This window comes from Lethenteron reissneri, chromosome 36 (assembly GCF_015708825.2).
Source record: "Lethenteron reissneri isolate LAM-NWPU_2019-01 chromosome 36, ASM1570882v1, whole genome shotgun sequence".
NCBI lineage: Eukaryota > Metazoa > Chordata > Hyperoartia > Petromyzontiformes > Petromyzontidae > Lethenteron > Lethenteron reissneri.
The window spans coordinates 11,798,986-11,823,668 of NC_083814.1; the positions used below are offsets into that span (position 1 = coordinate 11,798,986).

General features: G+C 56.2%; 1 protein-coding gene across 7 annotated transcripts in view; it reads left to right on the forward strand.

Annotated features, from left to right (window-relative positions):
• Positions 1–24,683, forward strand: part of ACAP1 (ArfGAP with coiled-coil, ankyrin repeat and PH domains 1) — a 77,847-nt gene that overhangs the window by 44,441 nt on the left and 8,723 nt on the right. For 4 of the 7 annotated variants that reach the window (XM_061566140.1, XM_061566141.1, XM_061566142.1 and 1 more), the window contains 15 exons: positions 616–627; positions 7,482–7,591; positions 8,478–8,529; positions 9,459–9,559; positions 13,209–13,320; positions 13,583–13,797; positions 14,137–14,206; positions 15,030–15,124; positions 15,897–16,378; positions 17,925–18,032; positions 18,953–19,009; positions 20,379–20,489; positions 21,558–22,054; positions 23,593–23,702; positions 24,290–24,400. In XM_061566140.1, coding sequence (XP_061422124.1) covers positions 616–627; positions 7,482–7,591; positions 8,478–8,529; positions 9,459–9,559; positions 13,209–13,320; positions 13,583–13,797; positions 14,137–14,206; positions 15,030–15,124; positions 15,897–16,378; positions 17,925–18,032; positions 18,953–19,009; positions 20,379–20,489; positions 21,558–22,054; positions 23,593–23,702; positions 24,290–24,400 — 2,243 coding nt within the window. The remainder of the gene's footprint in view (positions 1–615; positions 628–7,481; positions 7,592–8,477; positions 8,530–9,458; positions 9,560–13,208; positions 13,321–13,582; positions 13,798–14,136; positions 14,207–15,029; positions 15,125–15,896; positions 16,379–17,924; positions 18,033–18,952; positions 19,010–20,378; positions 20,490–21,557; positions 22,055–23,592; positions 23,703–24,289; positions 24,401–24,683) is intronic. The other 3 variants (XM_061566145.1, XM_061566144.1, XM_061566146.1) reach the window with 3 other exon arrangements.

Genomic DNA, 24,683 nt, shown 5'->3' on the forward strand with positions numbered 1-24,683 from the left:
GGGTTGCATGGAGATGCGTGGAGTTGCGTGGAGTTGCGTGGGAGTTGCATGAGGATGTGTGGAGTTGCATGGAGATGCGTGGAGTTGCATGGGGTTGCGTGGAGTTGCATGGGGTTGCGTGGAGTTGCATGGAGATGCGTGGAGTTGCGTGGAGTTGCATGGAGTTGCGTGGGAGTTGCATGAGGATGCGTGGAGTTGCATGGAGATGTGTGGAGTTGCATAGAGATGCGTGGAGTTGCATGGAGATGCGTGGAGTTGCATGGAGATGCGTGGAGTTGCATGGAGATGCGTGGAGTTGCGTGGAGATGCGTGGAGTTGCATGGAGTTGCGTGGAGTTGCATGGGGTTGCGTGGAGTTGCATGGAGTTGCGTGGGAGTTGCATGGGGATGCGTGGAGTTGCATGGGGTTGCGTGGAGTTGCATGGGCATGTGCAGCAGGGAGGTGCAAGAGACAGGCAAGGGCCTCGAGATGGCCCAACCAGCGTGGCCTGGCCGCTGCTAATGCTGCTCCTGTGCGTGTCTCTCCTGCCCCCCACTTCCCTCCCCACTGCCCCGCCACCCTCGTTCACCGGGGCTCCACCTCCCGCCTGCTACGCCGCTCTCGCCCGCTCTGCAGGCGACAATACAGGTGAGTCGGCTCCTCCGCGGGTCCTCGTTTTGTGACCTCCGTTTGACCGGCCGAGAGCCCGGCTCGGATGTTGTTATCGCTCATGCGGGGATCATCGGGGAGGCGGTCTGCATAGCAGAAGCCGAGTATTTATTTATGCTGTACTGGAGGAATCCGATGAGCTGTGAAGCTCTTTTTCACAGATGTCCGGTAGGGACACGGGATCATGACGTTACAACGACAAACGCAATAGCAGTGCAAAGTACAAGAAGTCGCCCAAACGCACGCAAATAAAACGAAACCATCCCCATCCTACCAGGCAGAGCCCACTGATGCATGAACTTATTTTTCAAAATCGACCTGGCCACAAATGATAGCTCAGCAAAAAGTGGCTTCTCATTTGGACATTTATATACGGAGCTGCGGCGTTCACCGGGACTTCCCTTGAACCACCAGCAGCGTCACTTACGTAAGGGGCGCCACGGTGGCGAGATGTTAACTACCTCGCCTGCTATACAGGAGGTCGCGGGTTCGATCCAGACCCTGATGTCTGCTGTATATTTGGAGCTTGCAAGTCTTTTTCTCCCCGTTTTGTTTTACGTGACTTGTGTTTTTTTTCACGATGTAAGAAGCAATCTTTAATGACGTTACAAAGATGTAAATCGGTTTGCAGTTCATCATGTAAATAACGGGGATTTGTTAAATGAAACGCCGTATAAACTCCTAATCTATGCCCCGTGTATCGTGGGCACTCTATATTTATCATTGTAAGCCCTCGTTGCCGGATTCACTTGGATTTAAAGCCCACGGGTCAAACGCAGATTTCAGTGGCGCTGACATGGCCATTGTGAACCCAGCGAGAGGATGGGACGCACATACCCAGCATCTCTATCTTAGCCATGATAGACCCTCGAGGGAGAGAGAGAGAGACGGAGAAAGAGAGGCACCCAGCCCCGGGGCTCGAACCCAGGCTGTGTCAGCTGTCCTGGACTCGGTTGTCTCTGAATTGGCCATTATGAAGCGTGGCCATTGTGAGGCCCTGAGAAGCAGCGTCCAGCTCTCGCACTACCGCGGGCAGCTGGGTGCAGCCAAGGACCCCTGGCAGGGCGTCTAAGCTATTGAGCCTCTGTGCCTGCAGCTGCAAGCCCTCACTCCCCCTCGCCCCCACCACCCCATCTCCACTCCCACCACCTCCCCGTGCCTCGCTTCTCCGCACTGCCCTCCTTGCTCTCCCAACACCCCCACTTCCCTCCCTCCTCCCCACGGCCACCCCACCCCGCTCGCTGAGCTGAGCACTCACTCCGGTGCCAGATGGCATCGGGGAAACGGAACAAAACAAAAACCGAGGCTTGCATTGGGGCCTCTCTCTCCTTTTCTCCGGGTTAAAATAGCGGCGGTGGCTGAGGGCATCGACGCCGCCACCGCGGCGGTGGCGTGAGCGGAATACGAGAGCGCAAGAGAGAGTCGCCCTTTCTCATGGTCGTCGTCGTCGTCACGACGAGAGAGTTGTGACGAGTCGCAAGACAGTCGCCCTTTCCCTTGACAAGAGAGTTGCAAGATAGTCGCCCTTTCTCACGGTCGTCGTCGTCGTCGTCACGACGGTGTTTTCTTTTTGGGTTGCGGTCGGGTACCGAATTCTCTCCCGGAGCGAAACGTCGGACGTCGCGCCGAACGATGGCGGTACTGCCGCGGAAAAAAACTCTGATCCAGCGAGAAATCATCGGGCCGTTTGGTCACGTGTGCTCAAGTTGTCCTGATGGTTATCTCAGACAAGAGGAGCACAGCGCACTTCTTCAGGAACTGCCGATGGGTTTTCGCATCGTTACGCAGAAGCCGCCGAGGCCTTTGTACACCTCCGATAAGCACGGTTGGCTACGTACGGTGCGGAAGACGTTCAACCTAGGCACGTACGCACATACACGATTCCACGTGTTGTTTGAAACTTGTGGTGAGGTGTACTGTCATCGCTGTGTATGTTCCGGAGTTCGTTGGTTAGATTGGAGTAGGTGACCATCTGACGAGTGGTAGCCACAGCCACAGCGAGCGGGTATACTGGATGTGGTGTTCAGGGGGGGTGAAATATTTGCCATACCCAGACATGCGCAGACCCCGGCTCAAATGAACTCCCCCCGCTTTCTTCGCGTCTGTCGACTCTGCTTGATCTGGCAGGAGGAAGGAAGCGTTGGCGGGGTGTGGGGCGGCATCGACAGCCACCTGACATTTATATATATTATTATTATTTATAATTTAATGTATGGAGATGAGTAAGTAAAGCAAGGCTTTGCGCGGGCCCACAGTCGGTGGCGGTGCAAACGCCGCCGATGACGCTGGGAGCACACGCTAAAGCGTCTTCTCAAGCGACGTGAACTCCAACGTCTACCCAACTGAGTTTGTGTATTATTGTCAGTTTTTGTAATCGTTACCAGATGTAAGGGGCTTGTTTTATTTCATTATTATTATTATACAGCGCGGGGACTCGCAGACGGAGCGGGCACCCAGCCCTGCGGCACGTGTGAGATTTTTACCGAATTCGTTTTTTTTTTACGTTTACTCCACCACCCACTCAGCAGGCCAGACTCGCAACTCGCCACGCTGCAGCTCAGAGACTTGAGAAGTCGATATCTCTGTCCACTCCGGGGTGGGGGGGGGGGGGCGCAGGGCGGTGCAGCGGCCCGGGTTCGACTCCCGACTCGGGGCAGCCTCTCTCTCCGCGTAGAGTTTGTTTCTAGCCCCGGCTCTGCAGAGCGTGGGGGAGTGAGTCGGTGTGAGAGGAAGTGAGTGAGGGTGCAAAGCCTGAAACTCAAGAGGTAGGGCCCCACTGCGTAGCTCTTTTTCCGAAGCGACCTGGCTGCCACAGATGATAGCTCAACGGAAGCGGCTTATCGCGTGGAAATTCATTGCAGCCAAATACTCTACACGCATGGTGATGTTGATTCTAATTGTGGAGGGAAAAACCAGAGGAGCCGGAGAAAAATCCACACGACCACGGGGAAAGAGACACGCAAACTCCAAATATGCAGTCATCGGGGTCGGGATCGAACCCGTGACCTCCTGTATACCAGGCGAGGTAGTTAACACCTCACCACTATGGCGCCGTGCAGAGCGCCCACTCTGTCTGCGAGTCTCCGCTTCAAGAAATTAATACATAATAACCCTTACATATGGTAAGTCGTTGTGACAGTGAGTGACGGTGTGAGAGTGAGTGGGTGAGTGATTGTGTGAGAAACTACGAGAGGAAGTCTATGAGAGTGAGTGAGTGAGAGTAGGTGAGTGTGTGAATGTAACTGGTATTGAACAAACATTCCAATGCTGAGAGATTAGGTGCAAATTACTCAATTACACATATCAGCATTGTCCCCTGACTGCTAAAATCTGGCAAGGCCCTCCTGAAAAAAGTTATTGAGACCGAGTAAGGCTTTCCTAAGTGAATAAGCGTAGTAATACTAAAAATACACCTTTAACTCGATCATAACGTTGTGAGTTCAAATCCTGGTGAGGGATGGGGATAGGTGGGTGTGACTCGGCCCATGACCACCGCGATGCTCTGCGTTGCTGGGTTTGAAAAATAAAAACTGGTCCCCACCATGGGAATGTGGAATTCCCACCACGGCTCTCAGGGGATCTGCCGACGGTGACGAGCAACATCCACTGTGCTCGCCTGAGATGGGGGGAGGTCACGGATGGGGGGAGGTCACGGGTGGGGGGAGGTCACGGGTGGGGGGAGGTCACGGGTGGGGGGAGGTCACGGGTGGGGGGAGGTCACGGCTGGAGGGAGGTCACGGGTGGGGAGAGGTCACGGGTGGGGGGAGGTCACCGGTGGGGGGGAGGTCACGGGTGGGGGGAGGTCACGGGTGGGGGGGAGGTCACGGGTGGGGGGAGGTCACGGGTGGGGGGAGGTCACGGGTGGGGGGGAGGTCACGGGTGGGGGGAGGTCACGGGTGGGGGGGAGGTCACGGGTGGGGGGAGGTCACGGCTGGAGGGAGGTCATGGGTGGGGAGAGGTCACGGGTGGGGGGAGGTCATGGGTGGGGAGAGGTCACGGGTGGGAGGAGGTCACGGCTGGGGGAGGTCACGGGTGGGAGGAGGTCACGGGTGGGGGGAGGTCACGGGTGGGGAGAGGTCACGGGTGGGAGGAGGTCACGGCTGGGGGGAGGTCACGGCTGGAGGGAGGTCACGGCTGGCTCTTCCCTGCGAGCGGTGATGTTTGTTAACGTGCGCTCGCTAACAAGGCCGCCGCCGTCCGGCCCGCAGGCTGGTGGCGGCAGATGCCGCTTTTGTTGCGTCTGAAGCACAGACGGTGCCGTTTGTTTTACTTTTTTAAAACTTTTGTTCTCTTACCCCGCTCCTTCTCCGAGTCTCCCCCCCTCCTCCCCCCACCGCCATTCAATTCGTTTCTCATGTTAAATTTGTCATTGGGCTTAAAGCTTCTTTTAAAGGCTGCCGTCTTTCTCGACACCAAAAACTCAAAGTGGGCTCTGGCCCCAGCTGTATGCTAATGCGCCGGAGCGCTCGCCGGCTTTCACCGCGCGTGCTCGCGCTCGCGTCACGATGCACGCTCAACTCGCGATCGTCCAAGGTTATTTGGGGGGGGGTTGGCGGGAGGAAGTGTGGGATGGCACGGTTTAAACAAAATAACGGACGGTTAGCGGCCGCGCCGCGGTGGTCCAACTCCGATTAGCACGGCTGGCGACGTGCGGCGCGAAAGAAGCGCAGCGCGCATCCATGAGGTGCGTACGCCCAGCACTGCGGCGGCAGCGGCGAGGGTCGGTGGATCATGGCGCACACGTGGACATTGCTGCAGAAGTCGCAACCGGGTACCCGATACCCGTGCCCTACCCGATACCCGGCTACCCGTACCCGGCTGGGTGCGGGTACGGGTACCCGTTTGCAACCCTGGTGCGGCCGGGTACGGGTAGGCCGTGAGCCACTGGTGAGTAACCGTTTGTCACTCATTTCCCAACGTCTTGTCTCTTCTCACAATTCAAGTTCCTAGAATCAACCCACCCGCGCCTGCAACATGGCTTCATCCCAGAAGTCGCAATCAGGTAGCCGATACCCGTACCCTACCCATACCCGGCCGGGTATGGGTAGGGTACGGGTACGGCCGGGTACGGGTACCCGTTTGCGACCCTGGTACGGCCGGGTACGGGTAAGGAATCAAAACCCGTTTGCGACCTCTGCATTGCTGTGGAACTCCTTTTCCCTCGTGGGTGGGGTGCCGCGCCCTGCGATTGCCGGGCGAAGGCGGTGCGGCGAATGTGGCCTCCAGCTGTTCCGTCCGTGCGGAGTCGAGCGTTGCCGCCCCTCCCCGCCAGAGTGCTCTCTGGTCTCCTCCCTCGTGTATAAACGCTCGTCAATTGGCCGGTAATACCTTGCTATGTAGAGGACTGCAGAGCTTGGGAAGGGAGGGGGGAATTTGGTGGCGGCTCACCACTGCGTGGCTGTTGCTGCTGCCTTCCCTCCCACTCGTCCGTGGTTTCTCCTCCTCCTCGCGACTCCGAGCCGTTCTCCGCTCTTCACCAGAGCGAGCAGACGCCGTGTGGCGGTGTCGGCTGCAGCGGCGGTGGCGCTGCAAATTTGACGTTGTTTAACCAGAATGTGAAAACCGCGCGCAAATAAGGCTGTGAAATCGGACAGTCGTGTTCTATAACGCGGTAGTTACATTCCTGAAGAACACCGCGTTAAGGAAAAATCGCGTTATAATAATAATTATATATGATATAGGGTAAAACACCGTCCGCGATAACGCGTGAGATGCTTACGCAGGCTGAACAAAGGCCGAGGCGCGTGGGTAGCATCTGGAAGTATCCAGCAGCAATCCCGCCCCGTGTGACGCTACGCCGAGGCAGCCGTACGGCCGCTTATTCCTACTCGCGCGACGTAGCTCCGTTCAACCGATGGCGATGTATCCAATCCGCGTCATGAAAACGCGCGCTACAGAAGAGCGGACTGTCTTCGTGGTTATCGCCTGCCGTGGTGTTAGCGGTCATCGCGCCGGATTTGCAATTGCGGAGGTCATTCTGCTGGTACGAGAGATAAAACAACGGTGCAGGTTTCTCAAATCGTTTGTTGTTGGTTGTCGACCGGAGCTGACACCATCAACTCACTGCACCAGAAGGGGCCTGGTTCTCGCGCAGGCGGCCCCAAGCCTGGACTCGCACCCAGCGGTGCCAGCTTGACACACTGACGAGCCGCCTGGCCACCTCTGCGCCGCGTCGGTCCCTGTCACGTTGCTGCCCTTTCAGAATCAGAATCGGAATCTTCTTGGTTCTTTCGGTAAAGTCACGTAGAAGGGAAATAATAAAGTAATAAAAATAAAACATAATAAAATACAATTCTCACGACGTTTCGGCCACAACGCAAGCAGCCGTCCTCAGGTGAAGAACAGGGCAGTCAGAAAGAATACATTCAGATGCTGTCTTTCCGACAGACCTGTTCTTCACCTGAGGACGGCTGCTTGCGTTGTGGCCGAAACGTCGTTAGAATTTTATTTTATTGTTTTATTTTTATTATTTTATTATTTCCCTTCTACGTGACTTTGCCAAAAGAACCAAGAAGATGAATCCCTGCAGTCACGAAAGCTTTCAATCAGAATTGGAATGTTTGTTTAGTAGACTCGAGGAATCCGATGAGCTATGAAGCTTATTTTTTTCACAGATGTGACAGTCAGGGACCTATTTCTCAGTCGGCCTGGGTCTGTTATCAAAACCATGCAGAGCGCCCTGTGCTGTCATAATTTTCCAACGCGATACCAGTACCAAATCTTGGTTACAAATCATCAATATCTGCCACCCGAACACAGAGGTGCCAATTCTCCCCGACCTGTACCTCCGACTAACGCCTCCACTCCTCGTTCCCTCTGCCGTGACCTTGCAGGAGATCTCGGACGACGGCCGGATGGACGTGAGCCTGGACTCGCCCACAGGAGTGGTCATGGAGGGCTACCTTTACAAGCGAGCCAGCAACGCCTTCAAGACCTGGAACAGGTGAGGAGGGGAGGGGGGTTGGACTCGGAGGGTTCGTTGTTACGTGGCCCCACCAGCGCGGTCACGTGGCCCCGGCGTCGCTGTCACGTGGCCCTGACGTCACTGTCAAATTTGAAAACTTTACCCACAAATGACTCGATTGGCCATCAAGCACGCAGCGGCAACCTTCGCCCCCTACTGGCAGACGAATGGCGTTGCGTTGCAGGCCTGGTGGGTGTCGAGTCACCGGCACGCAATGGCTTGGCTCCTGCGAATGACGTCGCGTGATCTTTAGGGCTCACTGTAAAGCGCGTCGTATTTTGAGGGTGAGTACACACCGCACGCAGCGTTGCTGCGACGACGCGTTCTTTGCGCTCGCTGATGCACGAATCGCGCGCGCTTTGAGAATCGACTGCTTACGAACACGGCGTACGCAAACGATACGTCGATTTGCGGCAAAGGAGGGAGTGCCCTCGTAAACTTTTGACTCGCCCAAAAAAACAAGCCACCGGCTCGTCGCAGCGGTGAAGTCGTGTTGGAGTTGCGGGCACAAGGGTGGACCGATTGCATCGCAGGATCGCGGGATGATCCGGTGAGGCTGCCGCCGCTGCTGCCGCATTGGCAGCGGTGCACAAGCACGGACAACAACAAACGAAGTCAACGCGTTGGTCAATAATAATAATACATGAATAAAACAATTGATGTCATGAGCGACCTCTCGGGCAATGGGCCCTCACGGAGAGGTCACAGAGGTCGAGTCATCGAGTCGGGATGTGTTGAGATTTTTTCGGGATGAAAGTACGACGGACAGCTTGGGGAGGTCTTTGTCCAGCAGTGGATTGATCATGGCTGCTGGATTTTTATGACGATGATGGTGATGATCATAATTATGCTGGTCTTCCCCCAGGCGCTGGTTTTCTATTCAGAACAACCAGCTGGTCTACCAGAAGAAGATGAAGGTTTGCACAATCAGCATCTCCAGCACTCACATCCATCTAGCGCACCATCACTACCCCCAACAACATTAACAATTCCACCACCACCACCGTTATCCACAACAACCGCATTAACTCCTACTCCGGAGCCTGTACATAAACATCAACTTAGATTGAAAACTAACTTCTTTAGAACTGCTTTTTGTGTTTGGTTTGCTGCCCTTCCCCCGCACCTCCGATTAGCGCGGTTGGCTACATACGGTGCGAAAGAAGTTCAACATACGTACATACAACTTGTTTCATATGACCACCACCACTATTATAACTGCCATGTGGATCAACGACCATGTCCATCACCACCGATGGCACGCCACAACCACCAACTCCAGCAACATCGCCTCCACTATCACCGCCTCCATCACCACCCCCACTGCCAACATCATCATCATCACCACCTCCACCACCATCACCTCCAGCTTCAACACCACGACAGCTTCATCATCATCATGACCTCTGCCCTCACCCAAAGACAAAGATCCCCCTTATAGCCTTTACAGGCGTTTAGGGCAAGTAATGTTAGCAAGCACCTATGAAGGCCAACGCGGTACATGACGAGGTGGGCGGCCCGCACCACGCCTGGCCGTCTTTGTCTCCCCAGTGGCGACGATGCCGCTGCTGATGCTGCTGGCGCTGCTGGTGACACTGTTACTGTTGACGCTTCTGCTGCTGCTGCTGCTGCTGTCACTGCTGTGTCTGGCACTGGTGATGCTGTTGACGCTTCTGCTGCTGCTGCTGTCACTGCTGTGTCTGGCGCTGGTTCTGCTGGTGACACTGTTACTGTTGACGCTTCTGCTGCTGCTGTCACTGTTGTGTCTGGCGCTGGTGATGCTGTTGACGCTTCTGCTGCTACTGCCACTGCTGTGTCTGTGCCTCGTGCGGCTCTGGCGCTGCAGGACGGACTCACGGTCGTGGTGGAGGACCTGCGCCTCTGCTCCGTGAAGCCGCACGAGGACATCGAGCGGCGATTCTGCTTCGAGGTCGTCTCTCCCAACAAGTGCGTGTCTCCCCCTGGGGGTGGGGGGCGAGGGGGGGGTTAGGGGGGGCAGGGGGGAGGAAGGGGATGCAGGTGAGGGGACAGTGAGAGGGGATGAAGGGGGGCTGTGCTGCGGCCAATCGGAATTGGTTTTGGGGGCTCAGAGGAGGGGGCGGTAATGGGTGTCACGTGACCGCGTGGAAGGCAAGGGGAATGGGGAGGTTTGGAGACAGAGCAAGAAATTGGGGTGAGGGTTGGGGTGAGGGTATGGGTAGGGTTGGGGTGAGGGTATGGGTAGGGTTGGGGTGAGGGTATGGGTAGGGTTGGGGTGAAGGGTATGTGTAGGGTTGGGGTGAGGGTATGGGTAGGGTTGGGGTGAGGGTATGTGTAGGGTTGGGGTGAGGGTATGGGTAGGGTTGGGGTGAGGGTATGGGTAGGGTTGGGGTGAGGGTATGGGTAGGGTTGGGGTGAGGGTATGGGTAGGGTTGGGGTGAGGGTATGTGTAGGGTTGGGGTGAGGGTATGGGTAGGGTTGGGGTGAGGGTATGGGTAGGGTTGGGGTGAGGGTATGGGTAGGGTTGGGGTGAGGGTATGGGTAGGGTTGGGGTGAGGGTATGGGTAGGGTTGGGGTGAGGGTTGGGGTGAGGGTCTGGATGAGAGGTTAGCGTTCGGGTTCGGTATGAGGTTATCTATCTCTGTTGAACTTCTTTCGCACCGTACGTAAAAAAAATTTAAGGATAGGCGTAACCCTTCATGGCAGTACAACAGGAGGTGTTAAGATGTTCAAACACCAAATACTGTGGATACGTATTGCAAGGCATCAAGTCTGCATTCACCACACATTCCTGTTGCAAAACATGCAAACAAACGTGCTCTGATAATGACGATATACTCAATACTCAAGAGCCAACCGTGCTAATTGGAGGTGCGGGTTATGGCTGTGGGTGGGGTGTGAGGGTCAGAATTAGGGGTAGGGTTCTGGGAATAGAGTTAAGAATGGGGTTAGCAAGAGAATTACAGTCATGGACAGAGTAATATCCGGGTTCTTGTTGGGTTAGCAATGGGAATGGGGTTCGGGATAAGATTGGGGACACGGCTAGAGCTGGGTTTTGGGATAGAGGAAGCGTGGCCATTACTCTCTTACTGCCGCACCGTGCTTCCGTGCTGTGACACTGCTGTGCTGCTGCTGCTGATATGCAGCACCCTTGCCTCGCTGCTCTGCTGTAGCCCCGCTGCTGCCGCACTGCTGCACCTCTGCTGCTGTGATGCTGCACCGCTGCTGCTGCAATGCTGCACAGTTGCTACCACTTTGCTGCACCATTGGTGCTGCGCAGCTGCACAGTTGCTGCGCAGTTACTGCATATAGCTGCCACGCTGCTGCAGATTTACTGCTCTGCTTCTGCACCGCTGCTGCACCGTTGCTGCTGCCGACACCGCTGCTGCGATCGGATGCTGCGGTGGTACCCGCAATGCGGTGGGGCTGTGCACGCTCGCGGTGGCGGCGATCGTGCTGCCCACCGTGACGAGAGTAAATGATGATGTTGGTGAGGGGTTGTCATGGCACTGGTTTGATTCAAGAGCTGGGCGATTGGCCCTTGGGAACCCAAACATTGACATTTGATTGATATTCACCAGAGGAACAAACAAAAAACATTGAAGGTTTAAAAAAAAAAGATGATTCATGTAGGGTTCTAATTTGAGGCTGAGTCGACGTAGGGGAGGCCCAGAACCAGTTCAGATAATTGTCACTTGTGTTAGTCGTGAGCGGGAATCGAACTCGGGGTGCTGGGTTTGTAGCGCAGCGCGCTAACCGCACACAAAAAGAAACAACAACCGCCATTCACCACTAAGTGGCGATGTCACCACAGTGCTTGTGCCAGGCTAAGTACACTTTAAGGCCACGTGAAGTGTTGAACGCCCGCTGACAGGAGATCACGGGACAGACCCAAGGTGCCATGGGTTAGTTGACTGAGATGACCGGTAGCTGCACCAGCTGTACAGCACACACAAGCACACACACGCACATGCACGCACACACGCACACACACGCACGCACACACAAGCACACCACAACAACAACAACCGTCACCACTAAGTGGTGGTGACGTCACTACGACGCTTGTGCCAGGCCATGTGCACCTTGAGGCCACAAGCACACGCACATGCACGCACACACACACACACATGCACGCACACACACACGCATGCACACACGCACACACACGCACGCACACATGCAAGCACGCACACACATGCACACATGCACACACGTGATATAAACCCCGGCCTCCACTCTCCCCCGTCTCATTACCAACAGAAGTGTTCACACTTCACCTCTAGCCAATCCCATTACCCCTCTGATTCATAGGCTTTCATTTGACTCAATTCAATCAGGCTCGCGGCCCGCGTGTTCGCTAATTCACACGTCTCAAGGTGACAAGGCCGACTCTTACAGCGCCCTCCACCCCTTCCCCACGACGAGAAGGCTTCAGGAGAGAGAGTTTGTAGAGTTTTGCTGCTCCTCCTCCATTGAAGCAGCGCAGACAAGCAGTGGTTTCCCACATGGTCCGATTAACACGGTCGGCTACGTACAGTGGGAACTAAGTTCGAAGTACGTACATAGTTTGGGTTGCATTGCCACGGTCCGCACCACTGCAGCTTGTGTCTTTAACCTTTTTCCCGTTCCGATGACGTACGTGTACGGAACCGAAAGAGAAAGTAAAGTAACTTTATCAGTGCCGAGGCTCCCACAAGGCCATGCGGGAGGGCATGGCAGCTATCGTAGAGTGCGGCGGTCGTGTCGCTAAGGTTCTCTGCTGCGATTAACGATGTCTTTAAAAACAACGGCGCTACTAACGCCTCTTTCAATAAAATGAACGCTCAGCCGCTTGAGCGTTCCGAGATTCAGCGGTGAACGGGATGCCCCCCACACCCTGCAACTTGCAGACGTCTTGGAACAGGAAAGGGTTAATGTTCCGGTTATCGAGGCGATGTGCGCATCTGCCGATTGATGTGCGGCGGCTGATGGTGCACCATCGTTAAATTGGCACCATTCAGACTCGGGACTCCCACTTTGGTCTCGGCTTGTGGTGGTCAAAGCCAGAGGCGGGGGTCACGGGTAGGCAGTCAAGTTCAAGTTCATGTATTAGGTATAGCCCTGTGAGCCATTCGGCTCTTGAATCGGGTGCAACCGCAAAAAACAAAAAGCAAAAACATGAACAAGAAAACATCTTAAAGTGACTAAGTGCAAACAGAAAAGCCAAGAAAAGACAGCCAAATATTACAGAAAAAGCACCGTACACCAACGCAGGACATTGCAGCCACACGTAGGGTTAACATAGAGAGCCACGAAGATACGTGCAGAAGAAGGAGACTTCGCAGAACTACTGCTGAGATCCCCGTTACGTTTACTCGCTTGGGGGGGGGGGGGGGGGCGCTGCACTTCCCCCACGCACCCTGCTATGAAGAGAAATGGTCACCGTACGATTGCAGTCAAAGTTATGTAATTGTCAGAGATGGAATTTCTCCAAATGAAGTGACAAAGCGACGTTCGTTATTTTACGAATGCGGCATGGGCAAGCGTCGTGCTGGCCTCATCGCGAACAGCACTTGCCGCTAAACTCTGATGAGGCTATACAGGGGGGAATCTTTGTCTTTGTCGTGGACTGCAGGAGCTGCATCCTCCAGGCGGACTCGGAGAAGCTGAGGCAGCTGTGGATCCAGGCGGTGCAGGCGAGCATCGCCACGGCGTACCGTGACGCGTGCGACGACACGTACGCCATGGTACGCGTGTGTGAGTGTGTGTTTTTATGAATATGTAGCGGTTAGCACGCCGCGACACAAGTGACAATTATCTGAACCAGTCCTGGGCCTCCCCTAGGTCGACTCAGCCTCAAAATGATTACCCGGTTCGGTGTGTAAACATTGCCACTAGTGACGACACTAAGTGCGTCATCACCACGGTTCGTCACCGTGGGCCGTCACACGTGTCGTCACGCGTGTCGTCACGCGTGTCGTCACGCGTGTCGTCACGCGTGCGTCGCAGCGCCTGGAGCGGAACGCGTCGCCCTCCACGGGAAGCCTGGACTCTGCGTCGGACGCCCGTGACCGCGGGGCGCGAGGCTGCAGCGACAACGTGCTGGCGCGCGTGCAGGCCATCCGGGGCAACGAGCGCTGCTGCGACTGCGGGCAGCCCGACCCGCGCTGGGCCAGCATAAACCTGGGCATCGCCCTCTGCATCGAGTGCTCCGGGATTCACAGGTCAGAGGGCACGGGGGTCACGAGAGAGAGAGAGTGAGAGAGATGGGGAGTGGTGGTTAACGCATTGCACTCCGAATCCAAAGAGCCTAGTTTGATTCCTGCTCACGGTCAACATCGGTGACGAGTGTCTGAACCAGGTGTTGGGCCTCCCCTAGATCGACTCAGCCTTAAGTTAGTACCATCAGCTTTGGGGAGACTAAGGTGGCCGGGCATGGTGCTAACAACCCACCCCCTTGTGTGCCTTGCCGGTCTTAATAAGTTTTCACTAACAGCACTTGCCACAACAGTTTGTATGACCACACGGGGAATCTTTGTCTTTGTGTGTTTGAATGTTTGCAGGAGCCTTGGAGTTCACTGCTCTAAAGTTCGATCCCTAACCCTGGACTCGTGGGAACCAGAGCTTCTGAAGGTCTGAGCTCCCAATAATTCACTCATTCATTCACTCATCCTGTATTCATTTGCTCATTGGTCTTCAAGAATCAGTTATTTCACTCGTCTATCCATTCATTCACTCGTTCTTCATTCATTTGTCCCTAAATTAATGCACTCATATCGACATGAATTCACTCACTTTTTCTCCATTCATTCATCATTCATCTCCTTCGCAACGTGTTTAATGCATCTGTTCATTAATTAGTCCTGCCAGTTCTAAATTTACCTTCGCGTTCACTCGCACACTCACCGATTGGTCTCTCTCCATTCTTCCACCGGATCATCTGTCTGTACGTTCACTTGTGAACATAATTTGCCCATCCTCTCGGCCAGCCCTTAGTCGTGTTCAGTTGTCTATTTATTCTATGGCGGCCACGACCCCGACCAGGAAGAGGGGGTGCCTAAATAGGAAGGGGCGGTGCCTAAACGGTAAGAGGTGAGACTTAAAAGGAAAGGGAGGCAGGGCATTAAAAGGAAAGGAGTGGATGGTAAGGGGTGGAGTCTACTCCGGAAGAGGCGGGGCATAATCAGGAAGGGGTGGTGCTTGTGAACCCGGTGACCCAGGTTAGATTCCCGCTCATGGGCGACACCAGTGACGATGATCTGAATTGGTCCTGAGCCTCACCTAGGTCAACTCAGCCTCAAATGAGTACAGTTGCTGGTGCGTTGTGTGAACATCGCTCACAGGTGCGCCGTGCCCAGCCTTCACGGGTGCTGCTCGTTAACAGCACTTGCCCCGACAGTCCATTAAAGGCTACACGGCGGACCTTTGTCTCTGTGCTTGTGTGCGTGTGTCACAGCTGATGTGTGAGCTCGGGAACCACGTGATCAACGACATCTACGAGGCGAGCGCGGAAGACGTCGGCGGCAAGAAGCCAACTCCGTCGAGCTCACGGTGACGCCGCTAGGAGTGGTTGGGCTTTAGCTCTGACGATCGGCTGCCGTGCGATGTCGCTCGGCACCTGCATTAACCGCCCATTGGCCGTGCCGCCGTCTGGATGCGGTCGTCAGAGACTTTATCTCTGGCTCGCCGCCGCGACGGACGCCCGTGTGCGCCGTGTGACGATGTCATTCGCTTGACTGCGTTGCGTGGTGGCGGGGAGATGTTGCGGCGCAGGTTTTGGCGCCACGTCGTTACGTGGCCTTACAAAAAATATATATTCTTAGTAAAATCATCACCTCCAATGTTATTTGCCATCACAATCCTCGCTCGCATCCCAGGTCACCCTTTTTCCAATTGCTTTTCCAATCCTGGTCTATTGAGTTCTCACCTCGTTACAGAATATCAACTTGAACTTGAACATCTGCTGTGCCCAAGCCCATCAAGCTTAACTTTACCAACAGCTGCTGCCACCACCGACACCTGACTCCAAACTATCCGCACCCCTTGACCTCTCTAACCCCTTGACCTCTCTAACCCCTTGACCTCTCTAACCCCTTGACCTCTCTAACCCCTTGACCTCTCTAACCCCTTGACCTCTCTAACCCCTTGACCTCTCTAACCCCCTGACCTCTCTAAGCCCCTGACCTCTCTAAGCCCCTGACCTCTCTAAGCCCCTGACCTCTCTAAGCCCCTGACCTCTCTAACCCCTTGACCTCTCTAACCCCTTGACCTCTCGACCTCTTCTCCCTCCCCCTCCCCCGCCCCCCCCCCCACCCCCTCCCAGCCAGGAGAAGGAGATGTGGATTCGGGCCAAGTATGTCGACCGCAAGTTCCTGCGTCCGTTCCCGGAGGCCGCTCGTCTCGCACAGGAGTCCGGGGCCCTGTGGGCCCCTCGGCCCGTGGGCCCCGCGCTGCGCCCCGGCTCCTCCCGCGCTCCGAGCAGCACCGGTGGGATCAACGCCAACATCGGCGGCGGCGGCGGCCGCGGCGGAAACACCGGAATTGGCGGCGGCGGCGGAGGAGGAGGGGGCGGCACCATGGGATCCGGAGGCTCCAGGCGGAGCGGATCGGCGTCCGGCTCTCAGCGCGGCCTGCGAGTGTCGGGCGGCAGCGGGCGGAGGAGGCGGAGGAGGAGCAGCGGAGGAGGAGGTGGTGGGGGCGCGTCGAACGGGCCGGGCCCTGCCGGGATGCTGCCGGGGGGCGGCGGTGGGGGTGGCCGGAGGGAGACGGGCACCTCGCTGTCGTCGCCGAGACTCCATCCTGCCGGTACGGCGCCGAGGGGGTTGCCCGGGTGGCATGGGGAGGGTCGGGGCAGAGTTCATTTGTTTCATGTTAATAACAACGAAGGGATTATAACTATTTATGTACCCGGGAAAGACACACTGTAGCGGGGTCTTGCATTGGGATGTTTGGCCAACACCAATTACATTCGTCATCGTCATCTCATTGTGCCACCCAATTAATGACCTCTCTGCGCCGCTCGCCACACGACAGATCTGACGAGACCATGAGCCCTCCAGTCTGAATAGGGATTCTGATTCTGATTAATTACGAATGTCTTGAGCGTCAAGCCTGCGTCGGGTTCATGAAGCCATCTGTGCGGACCTGTGAGTGCCATCCGCTCGTGCGTGTTGTTTCCACCAGGTACGACGATCTCGGCACAGCAGGACTCTTCTAAAACAAACAAAAGGAGTCTTTAGACTCGATGAGGCCTCAGCAGAATAAATAACGAAATTAACGAGAGCGAAAGCTTTATTACTGTCATCGTTACCAAGGCAAACGGACCCACGTCTGCCTTGGTGGCGGTGGTGGCGGTGGTGGCGGTGGTGGCGGTGGTAGTGGCCGCGGTGGTGATCGCGTGGTGGTGGCGGTGGTGGTGGCGGTGGTAGTGAGGATGGTGGTGGTGGTGGCGGTGGTGGTGGTGGTGGCGGTGGTGGCACTGGTGGTGTCGGTGGTGGTGGCCGCGGTGGTGGTGGGGGCGGTTTTTAAACTCCCGTAGTCCTCGTCCACAACTGACGCACCGGGAGATGGAACCGGAGCGGCAACCATTGGGTTAACAAGTCCAGTGTGCTGACCATTCCATCACGCCATCGCCGCGTGGGTGTGTACTGTAGTACACGTGTTTACAAATGTATCTGTGTATTGTACGTAATTATGTGTTGTCGTTAAATTATCAAAGCTGCTTTGATCCATCGGCCAAAATCCCTTTCGGCTCCTTCCTGCCCCCCTCTGCCCCCCCCCCCCACATTCCCCTTGCCCCCCCCCAATCCCGCACCCCCAACTGCCCAATTGCAATGCTTTTCAAGATAATGGCACAGATCTCTGTTGCCAAAACTGTTGGGTTTGAAGTCGCTTCGCGCTCGATAAGAATTCTAATTAAAATGCGAGAAAAGTGTGGGCCCTGTTTTTAATGTCTCTTCGCAAGAGTGGCACAGAAATGTTGTGTTTCTTGGCTTACATTCCATTGTTTTTGGATGATTGTGCTTCTGCGATGGGGTCTCCAACCATCAGAGGCTTGCCATGTGTGTGACCGTGATGCGTGGCTGTGTGGAAACAGCTGATCCTAATGTGTGTTCTTCACATCCTACTCTCTCTCCTCTCTGTCCCTCCCTTCATATTCCACACGCACCTGCACTCACTCTCCTGCACCCTCCCTGCCCCTCCCCCTGCACCCTCCCCTGCACCCTCCCCTGCACCCTCCCCTGCACCCTCCCCTGCACTCTCCCCTACGCTCCCTCCCCTGCACCCTCCCCTCTACCCTCCCCTGCACCCTCCCCTGCACCCTCCTCTGCACCCTCCCCCGGGGCCGCAGTAGCCGCGCTGGAGAAACAGTTCCGCAGGGACTCGCTGTTCTGCCCGGACGAACTCGACTCACTCTTCTCCTACTTCGACAACGCAGCCGCTGGAGGCGGGGCACGCAGTACGTGGGGGGCTGGGAGACACAAAGGGGGGGGGGTCACGTCTCGGGCGCCTCTGTGTTCTGCATGGGTTTCCTTCTTTCCTTCGGGGTTGTCCGGTTGTCACCCATATAGCCCCCCCCCCCCCCACCTGATAGTGGAGGTCCTTCCCGCCCGCAATGGCTTGATGAAGATACATCGACGACAAAGACGGCAGTGCTGGTCAACAGACAGCCGAGCGCTGAGAAATGAGCTGCAGAATGTCTCCATTGGGATTACACAGAGCCCAGATCGCTCCCCCCCCCCCCCCCACACACACATACTGTGAAAACTTGGCAGGACCCTCCTGAAAAAGAGTCATGAGGCTCAGCGAGGAATTCCTGCGTACACAAAGCGTAACGATGGTAATGATAATAATAATGTTTTTAAAAAGTACGGCTTAATGAAGATGCAGATCATTCGTAACTTTTTCACGGTGAGTGCATTTCAAACGGATACAAAAAAATCTGCCGAAGTGGGGGCAGCTCCGGGTCACTCTCCCCTCCCTGCCCACCACCGGGGAGGCAGTCATAGCTGCTCCCCCGGGGGGCGGTTGGGGGGGCTCCCGCAGATTTCTAAATCCAAACCTCCACGGCCGAGAAACGCGACTGCCCCACGTGACTCGCTAAGCGTCTTGCGTCTCTGGGCCAAATGAAGATGTTGGTCCTTGTGGCTCATGGGGGTCCGGAGGTTTGGGCCACCCCTAAATGACAGCCGGTCACGACCCAGTGACCGACGCGAATTCTAATGATGCTCTAGAAGTGGCTAGAAAGTTGTAGTTTGGCTCATGTGTTGCCCTGTAACTGCCGCCACCTCCCAGTGCAGCTGCACCGCCTGCGCACTCGGTAGCTGCTGCTATGCCACTGGAGATGACTGCGCGTCTGTGTTTGTGTGTCACACGCAGAGCCATCGCAGTCGCCCGTGTCACACCACGGGGAGGAGATAGAGGGACGCTCTCATGGTAAATCACGGCGACACCTGCAGCACACAGCACAGAGCACAGAATCTGAATATTTATTTGTACTGGAGGAATCCGATGAGCTATGAAGCTCTTTTTCACAGAAATCCAGAAGGGGCGTTTCAGAATGTTACAAATAATACGAAAACGCAATAGGAGTGCAAAGTATAGGACAGGTAAACAAATATACAAATAAAACGAAACTTTCTTATCCGAACAGGTAAAGCCCTCTAAGATATTTAGCTTACTTTTCAGAAACGACCCGGCCACAAATGATCGCTCAACGAAGTGGCTTATCGCCGCGTGGAAATTTATAGTGGCAAATTAATCTAAATATTATCGTACACCACACCGTACACAGCACGTGACAGAGTACACGAAACAGTGCACAACACAGCACACAACGCATGAGGCTTAACACATTTCCGGGAGACCCAACCGAGACGCATGGCGATCTAACTCTTACATAACCACTCAGTAGCCCCGCCCACTACTCACTAGTCCCACCCACTACTCAGTAGCCCCGCCCACTACTCAGTAGCCCCGCCCACTACTCGGTAGCCCCTCCCACTACTCACTAGTCCCACCCACTACTCAGTAGCCCCGCCCACTACTCAGTAACCCCGCCCACTACTCGGTAGCCCCTCCCACTACTCAGTAGCCCCTCCCACTACTCACTAGTCCCACCCACTACTCAGTAGCCCCGCCCACTACTCAGTAGCCCCTCCCACTACTCACTAGTCCCACCCACTACTTGCAAGCCCCACCCACTACTTGGATAGCCCCTCCCACTACTCAGATAGCCCCACCCACTACTCAGTAGTAGCCCCTCCCACTACTCACTAGTCCCACCCACTACTCGGATAGCCCCACCCACTACTCAGTAGTAGCCCCTCCCACTACTCAGTAGCCCCACCCACTATTCAGTAGCCCCGCCCACTACTCACAAGCCCTGCCCACTACTCGGTAGCACGCCCACTACTCGCAAGCCCCGCCCATTCCTCGGTAGCCCCGCCCACTATTCACTAGCCCCGCTCACTATTTAGTATCCCCACCCAATGACCGGATAGCTCCGCCCACTACTTTAGTAGCTCCTCCCTCGGCCTGCATCTTGAGTCAAGCGAGAAGCCAGCCAATGCTAAACAAGCCACTAAACCCCCGGCTTTCACGAAAATCTTTGTGACACCAGGACAGAGTTTGTGAAACTCCCGTGGACTATCCCGGCCAACCCGGGACACTCGGTCGCCCGAACGACGCAGCACAGTACACGGCAGAGTACACAACAGTGCGCGCGACGCAGCACAACGACACGCCAACGCACGAGAGTGGCGTTGGTGCGTCGGTCCGCGACGCAGTGCGTAACACGGCCCAGTGGTGTGTGTGGCGCGTGCTGCGGCAGCAGGGCTCAGCAGTGACAGTGGCCTGGGCGGCAGCTCCGACGGCAGCACGGACATCCTGGTGTTCGACTCCGTGCCGGAGCAGGGTGCGACACGCAGCCGCACCGCCACCACCACCACCACGGCACAGCGGCAGCGGCGGAGACGCGATAACGGCAGCACCGCAACGATAACACGGACGGCAATAACGACAGCACCACAGCGACAACACAATGACAACACTAACACACTCGCGACAGCAACATGACAATTCATGATGATGTAGAATTCGCGCCAGCATTACCGCTCAAGGCCCCTTCCACGAAGGAGGCCCGCTGTGTTTCAGCACCAGGGCGTGGAAGAGGAGCCATACCCTGGCTCGCCAAGAGAGCACGGTACAGCAAAGTGTGGACTAATCTCCATCGGTCCCTTCTGTACGGGATAGAGTGTTTCCCCCTCGCTTCGAGTGGGGTTTCTCCGAGTGCTCCCGTTCCAATGACAGCATCACTTGCCAATGGGATATTTCCGTGGTGCTTAATTCGAAATTTCGGGATCAAATTGTTGGAAATTCAGAAAGCCGAAATGTTACGGCAATGCCTTCGGCGAGGGCTGCATTTAAAAAAATATATTTGTTCTTCGACGCACCGTTTGAGATATTACCGAGCGTGACAGACGGACGGACAGATGTTCAAACACCAAATAGAAACCTTTTTGCAAAAATCAAGACTGCATTGACCTCACACAGTAATTGTGGTGAACATGCAAACAAGCATGCTCCGATAATGTGGCATTATCTTCGAAATGGATTGGTCTACACCAGAGACAGCCTTCTTTCAGGCCTAGTCTCACCCGTGTCACACCAGAGAACGCCAAAAGGCAAATATGCATACACAACAGATTTGATGATAGATACATTTCAGCTTTACCCTTGAGGGTGGCTCTTTAGAGCTCACAATAGGGGAGGCCCCTTCCAGCACAGTGACACGAGCAAGAAATTGCAGGGCTGCGCCTCTAACTTTTAACAATCGACCATGAGGCCCCCTCCTCGTGGCACAAGTTGTGTCCTGTACCGGGCTCCTATTAAAATATTAAAAGTATACACGCAAGAAATACACAAACTATCGGCCACTAAAGCACCGCCCGCCCGCCACCACCACCTCCCCCTCCCACCTTAGCGAGCGAGTGCTCGGACGACTCGAGCCTGGAGGAAGAGGAAGCCGACGAGGAGGAGGAAGTGGGCGGCTTCCGTCAAGACGGCGAATCCTCCTCCATCGCCTCGACGATGGGTATCGGCAACAACGCGGCCACCGCCACGGCCACCGCCAAGGCCGCCGCGGCCGTCTCGGCGGCGTCGTCTTCGTCGTCCGCCACCATGCTGCTCATGTCGGCCGCGATGCGCTCGCTGGCGCTGCGCGGCCCCCCCGCGGAGGCGACGCCAGCGTGGCTGCTGCGCCGCGCGGCGCTGGCTCGCTGCCTGCCCGTCATGGCCGAGGCGTTGGCCCACGGCGCCGACGTCAATCGGCCGAGCGGCCTTGGGGAGCGCGACGACGACGACGACGAGGAGCGGGAGGAGGGGGAGGAGGACGACGAGGAAGGGAACAACGGCGGAGGTGGACGGGGCGCCAGCGCAGACAACGAGGGACGGACGCCGCTCGTTTACGCCGTGTATGGGGTACGTGCGTGCGTGCGCGTGTGTGCGTGCGTGTGTGGGGTGCTGCGGTGGTTAACTACGTGGGTTCGATCCTGACCCTGACGCCTGTTGTATGCTTCGAGTTTGCGTGTCTCTCTTTCTCCCCGTGGTCACGTGGATTTTTCCCAGGGTCCTCCGCTATTTCCCTCCACATTTGTAATCAACATACATTTCCACGTGATAAGCCACTTCGTTTCTTTTTGTGGCCAGGTCACTGCTAGCTCAGTGGGCCTTACCTGGTAAAATAAAAAATAGTTCGTATATTCAACTTCTTTCGCACCGTGCGTAGCCAACCGTGCTAATCGGAGGTGTGGGGGAAGGACAACGAACTAAACACAAAACGCAGTTCTCAAGAAATGAGTTGTCAATCTAGATGATCACTTAAAAGTGCTCCAGTGGCTTCCTAATATCGGAAGGAAGAGCGTTCCAGACGGCCGCAGAAGCGTGCGATGCGGTGGCCGCCGTCTTTGTTCGATGGCCAGCAGCCAAAAGCCGCCGCTGCTGCTGTGGTGAGCAGAGTTCCCGTGACGCTTTATGCTCCGAGACGAGACGACCAGTGAGGTATTGTGGTTCATTTGTGGCAAGCACAATACGTGCCGGCGTTGGCGGGCGTGGCGGGGTTGGTGGGTCGTGAGGAGATGGGTGAGCATTAGCTGTACACGGTGGTACTGATACGACACAATACGACAATATTGCACAGGCATAATACAAGACAACACCGTAACAGAACCACACAGATATGGTAAAGTCTAAGATAACGGCGCAGCCCCGCAGTTGCTTCTTCGCGCCACCGCCGGCAGAAGGGCCTCTGCAGGAGGGAACTCTAGAGCGCCCCTCTAGAGGGTATTTTGCCTACTCTTCCACGCTGCTCAGGCATCAAGGAAGAGGTTTAGGAAACCCACAGTTTACCCCACCCACTCGCGACCTGCCCATCGACTAACTGCGGTGCACACTGCTGGGTGGACAGAGGCGGCTGGTGGGGGGAGATTGAAGAAACTTGCACCGTTGGGTCTATCACCACCCCGGGGAAACAAACCGGTGATCAGTCCGGCGCGCTCACCGTTACACCACAGCCACACGCCGTGCGCTGCCGTCTTTGTGTGCGCATATCCCTGCGCGTGTGTGCGCGTGTGTGTGCGCGTGTGTGTGTGCGTGTGTGTGTGCGCGTGTGTGTGCGCGTGTGTGTGTGCGTGTGTGGGCGGGGAGCGGCGGTGCAGTGGTTGGCGTGCTTCGCTACGAGCCCGGCGACCCGAGTTCCATTCACGCTCACGGCCAACATCAGTGGCCGATGCTATGTGAACGGCTTCTGGGCCTACCCCTAGGTCGACTCGGCCTTAATTGTGTGCCCGGTGGTGCCACGTGTAAACATCACACAGCAGCACAGATGGCTGGAGTGTGATGCTGGCCGCACTCCGGTGTGCCGTGACGTCCTTCATTAAGCGCTCGTGAACAGCACTTGCTCCGACAGACGTGCGCAGGCTACATAGGGGACCTTTTTCTTTGTTGCGCATGTGATGCAGGGCTCGCTGCTGGCGTGCGAGTTCCTCCTGCAGAACGGAGCCGACGTGAACCTGCGGGACGCGCGAGATCGCAGCCCCCTGCACCACGCCACGCAGCTGGGCTACACCGGGTCAGCTCACCACACACACCGCATCCATCACACTCACCACACTCACCGCACTCACCACACTCACCGCATCCATCACACTCACCACACTCACCGCATCCACCACACTCACCACACTCACCGCATCCATCACACTCACCACATACAAAAACAACAACCGCCATTTTCCACTAAGTGGTGGTGACGTCACCCCGGTGCTTGTCCCAGGCGTTGTGCATGTTAAGGCCACGTGAAGTGTCGAACGCCCGCTGGCAGGAGGTCAAGGGACAGACCCAGGTGCCATGGGTTCCCTAACTGATATGACTGGCTGTTGCACCACCTGTGCCCCCCTACTGTGGCAAATCAGCACATACACCCCACTCAGCACACCACATAGATGGAGTCCACCAGGTGAGCTCACCCCACTCGCCACATCTACCACACTCGCCACATACACTACACCCACTACGCCGAACAGCTGCGGTACACTGGGTGAGCTCTCCACACCTACCATACGCGCCACACAAGCCACGCCAAGCCCTCCCTGATCCCACCTGCCGCCCTGTGCCCCCTTCCCATGCACCCTCCCCGTGTCCCCCTCCCACCTGCAGGCAGGTGTGCCTCTTCCTGAAGCGGGGAGCCAATCAGAACGCAGTGGACGAGGGCGGCATGGACCCACTCGGCATCGCCGTGCAGGCGGCCAACGCCGACATCGTGACGCTGTGAGACACAGGGACGCGGGGAGACACAAATGCGCGGGGAGACGCGGGGGGACACGCGGGGGGACACACGGGGGGACACGTGGGGACGCGGGAGGGACACAGAGACACTCGGGGACACGCGGGGGACACATGGAGCTGGAGACGCACAGAGCAACGGGGACGCGGGGAGACAAGCGAAAGAGGACACTAGTACATATGTGTCCGTGTTTATTTCTGTGTTTACCCGTGTGTTTATCCGTCAGTTTACCCGTGTATTTACCCGTGCTTCCTCGTGTGCCCTGGC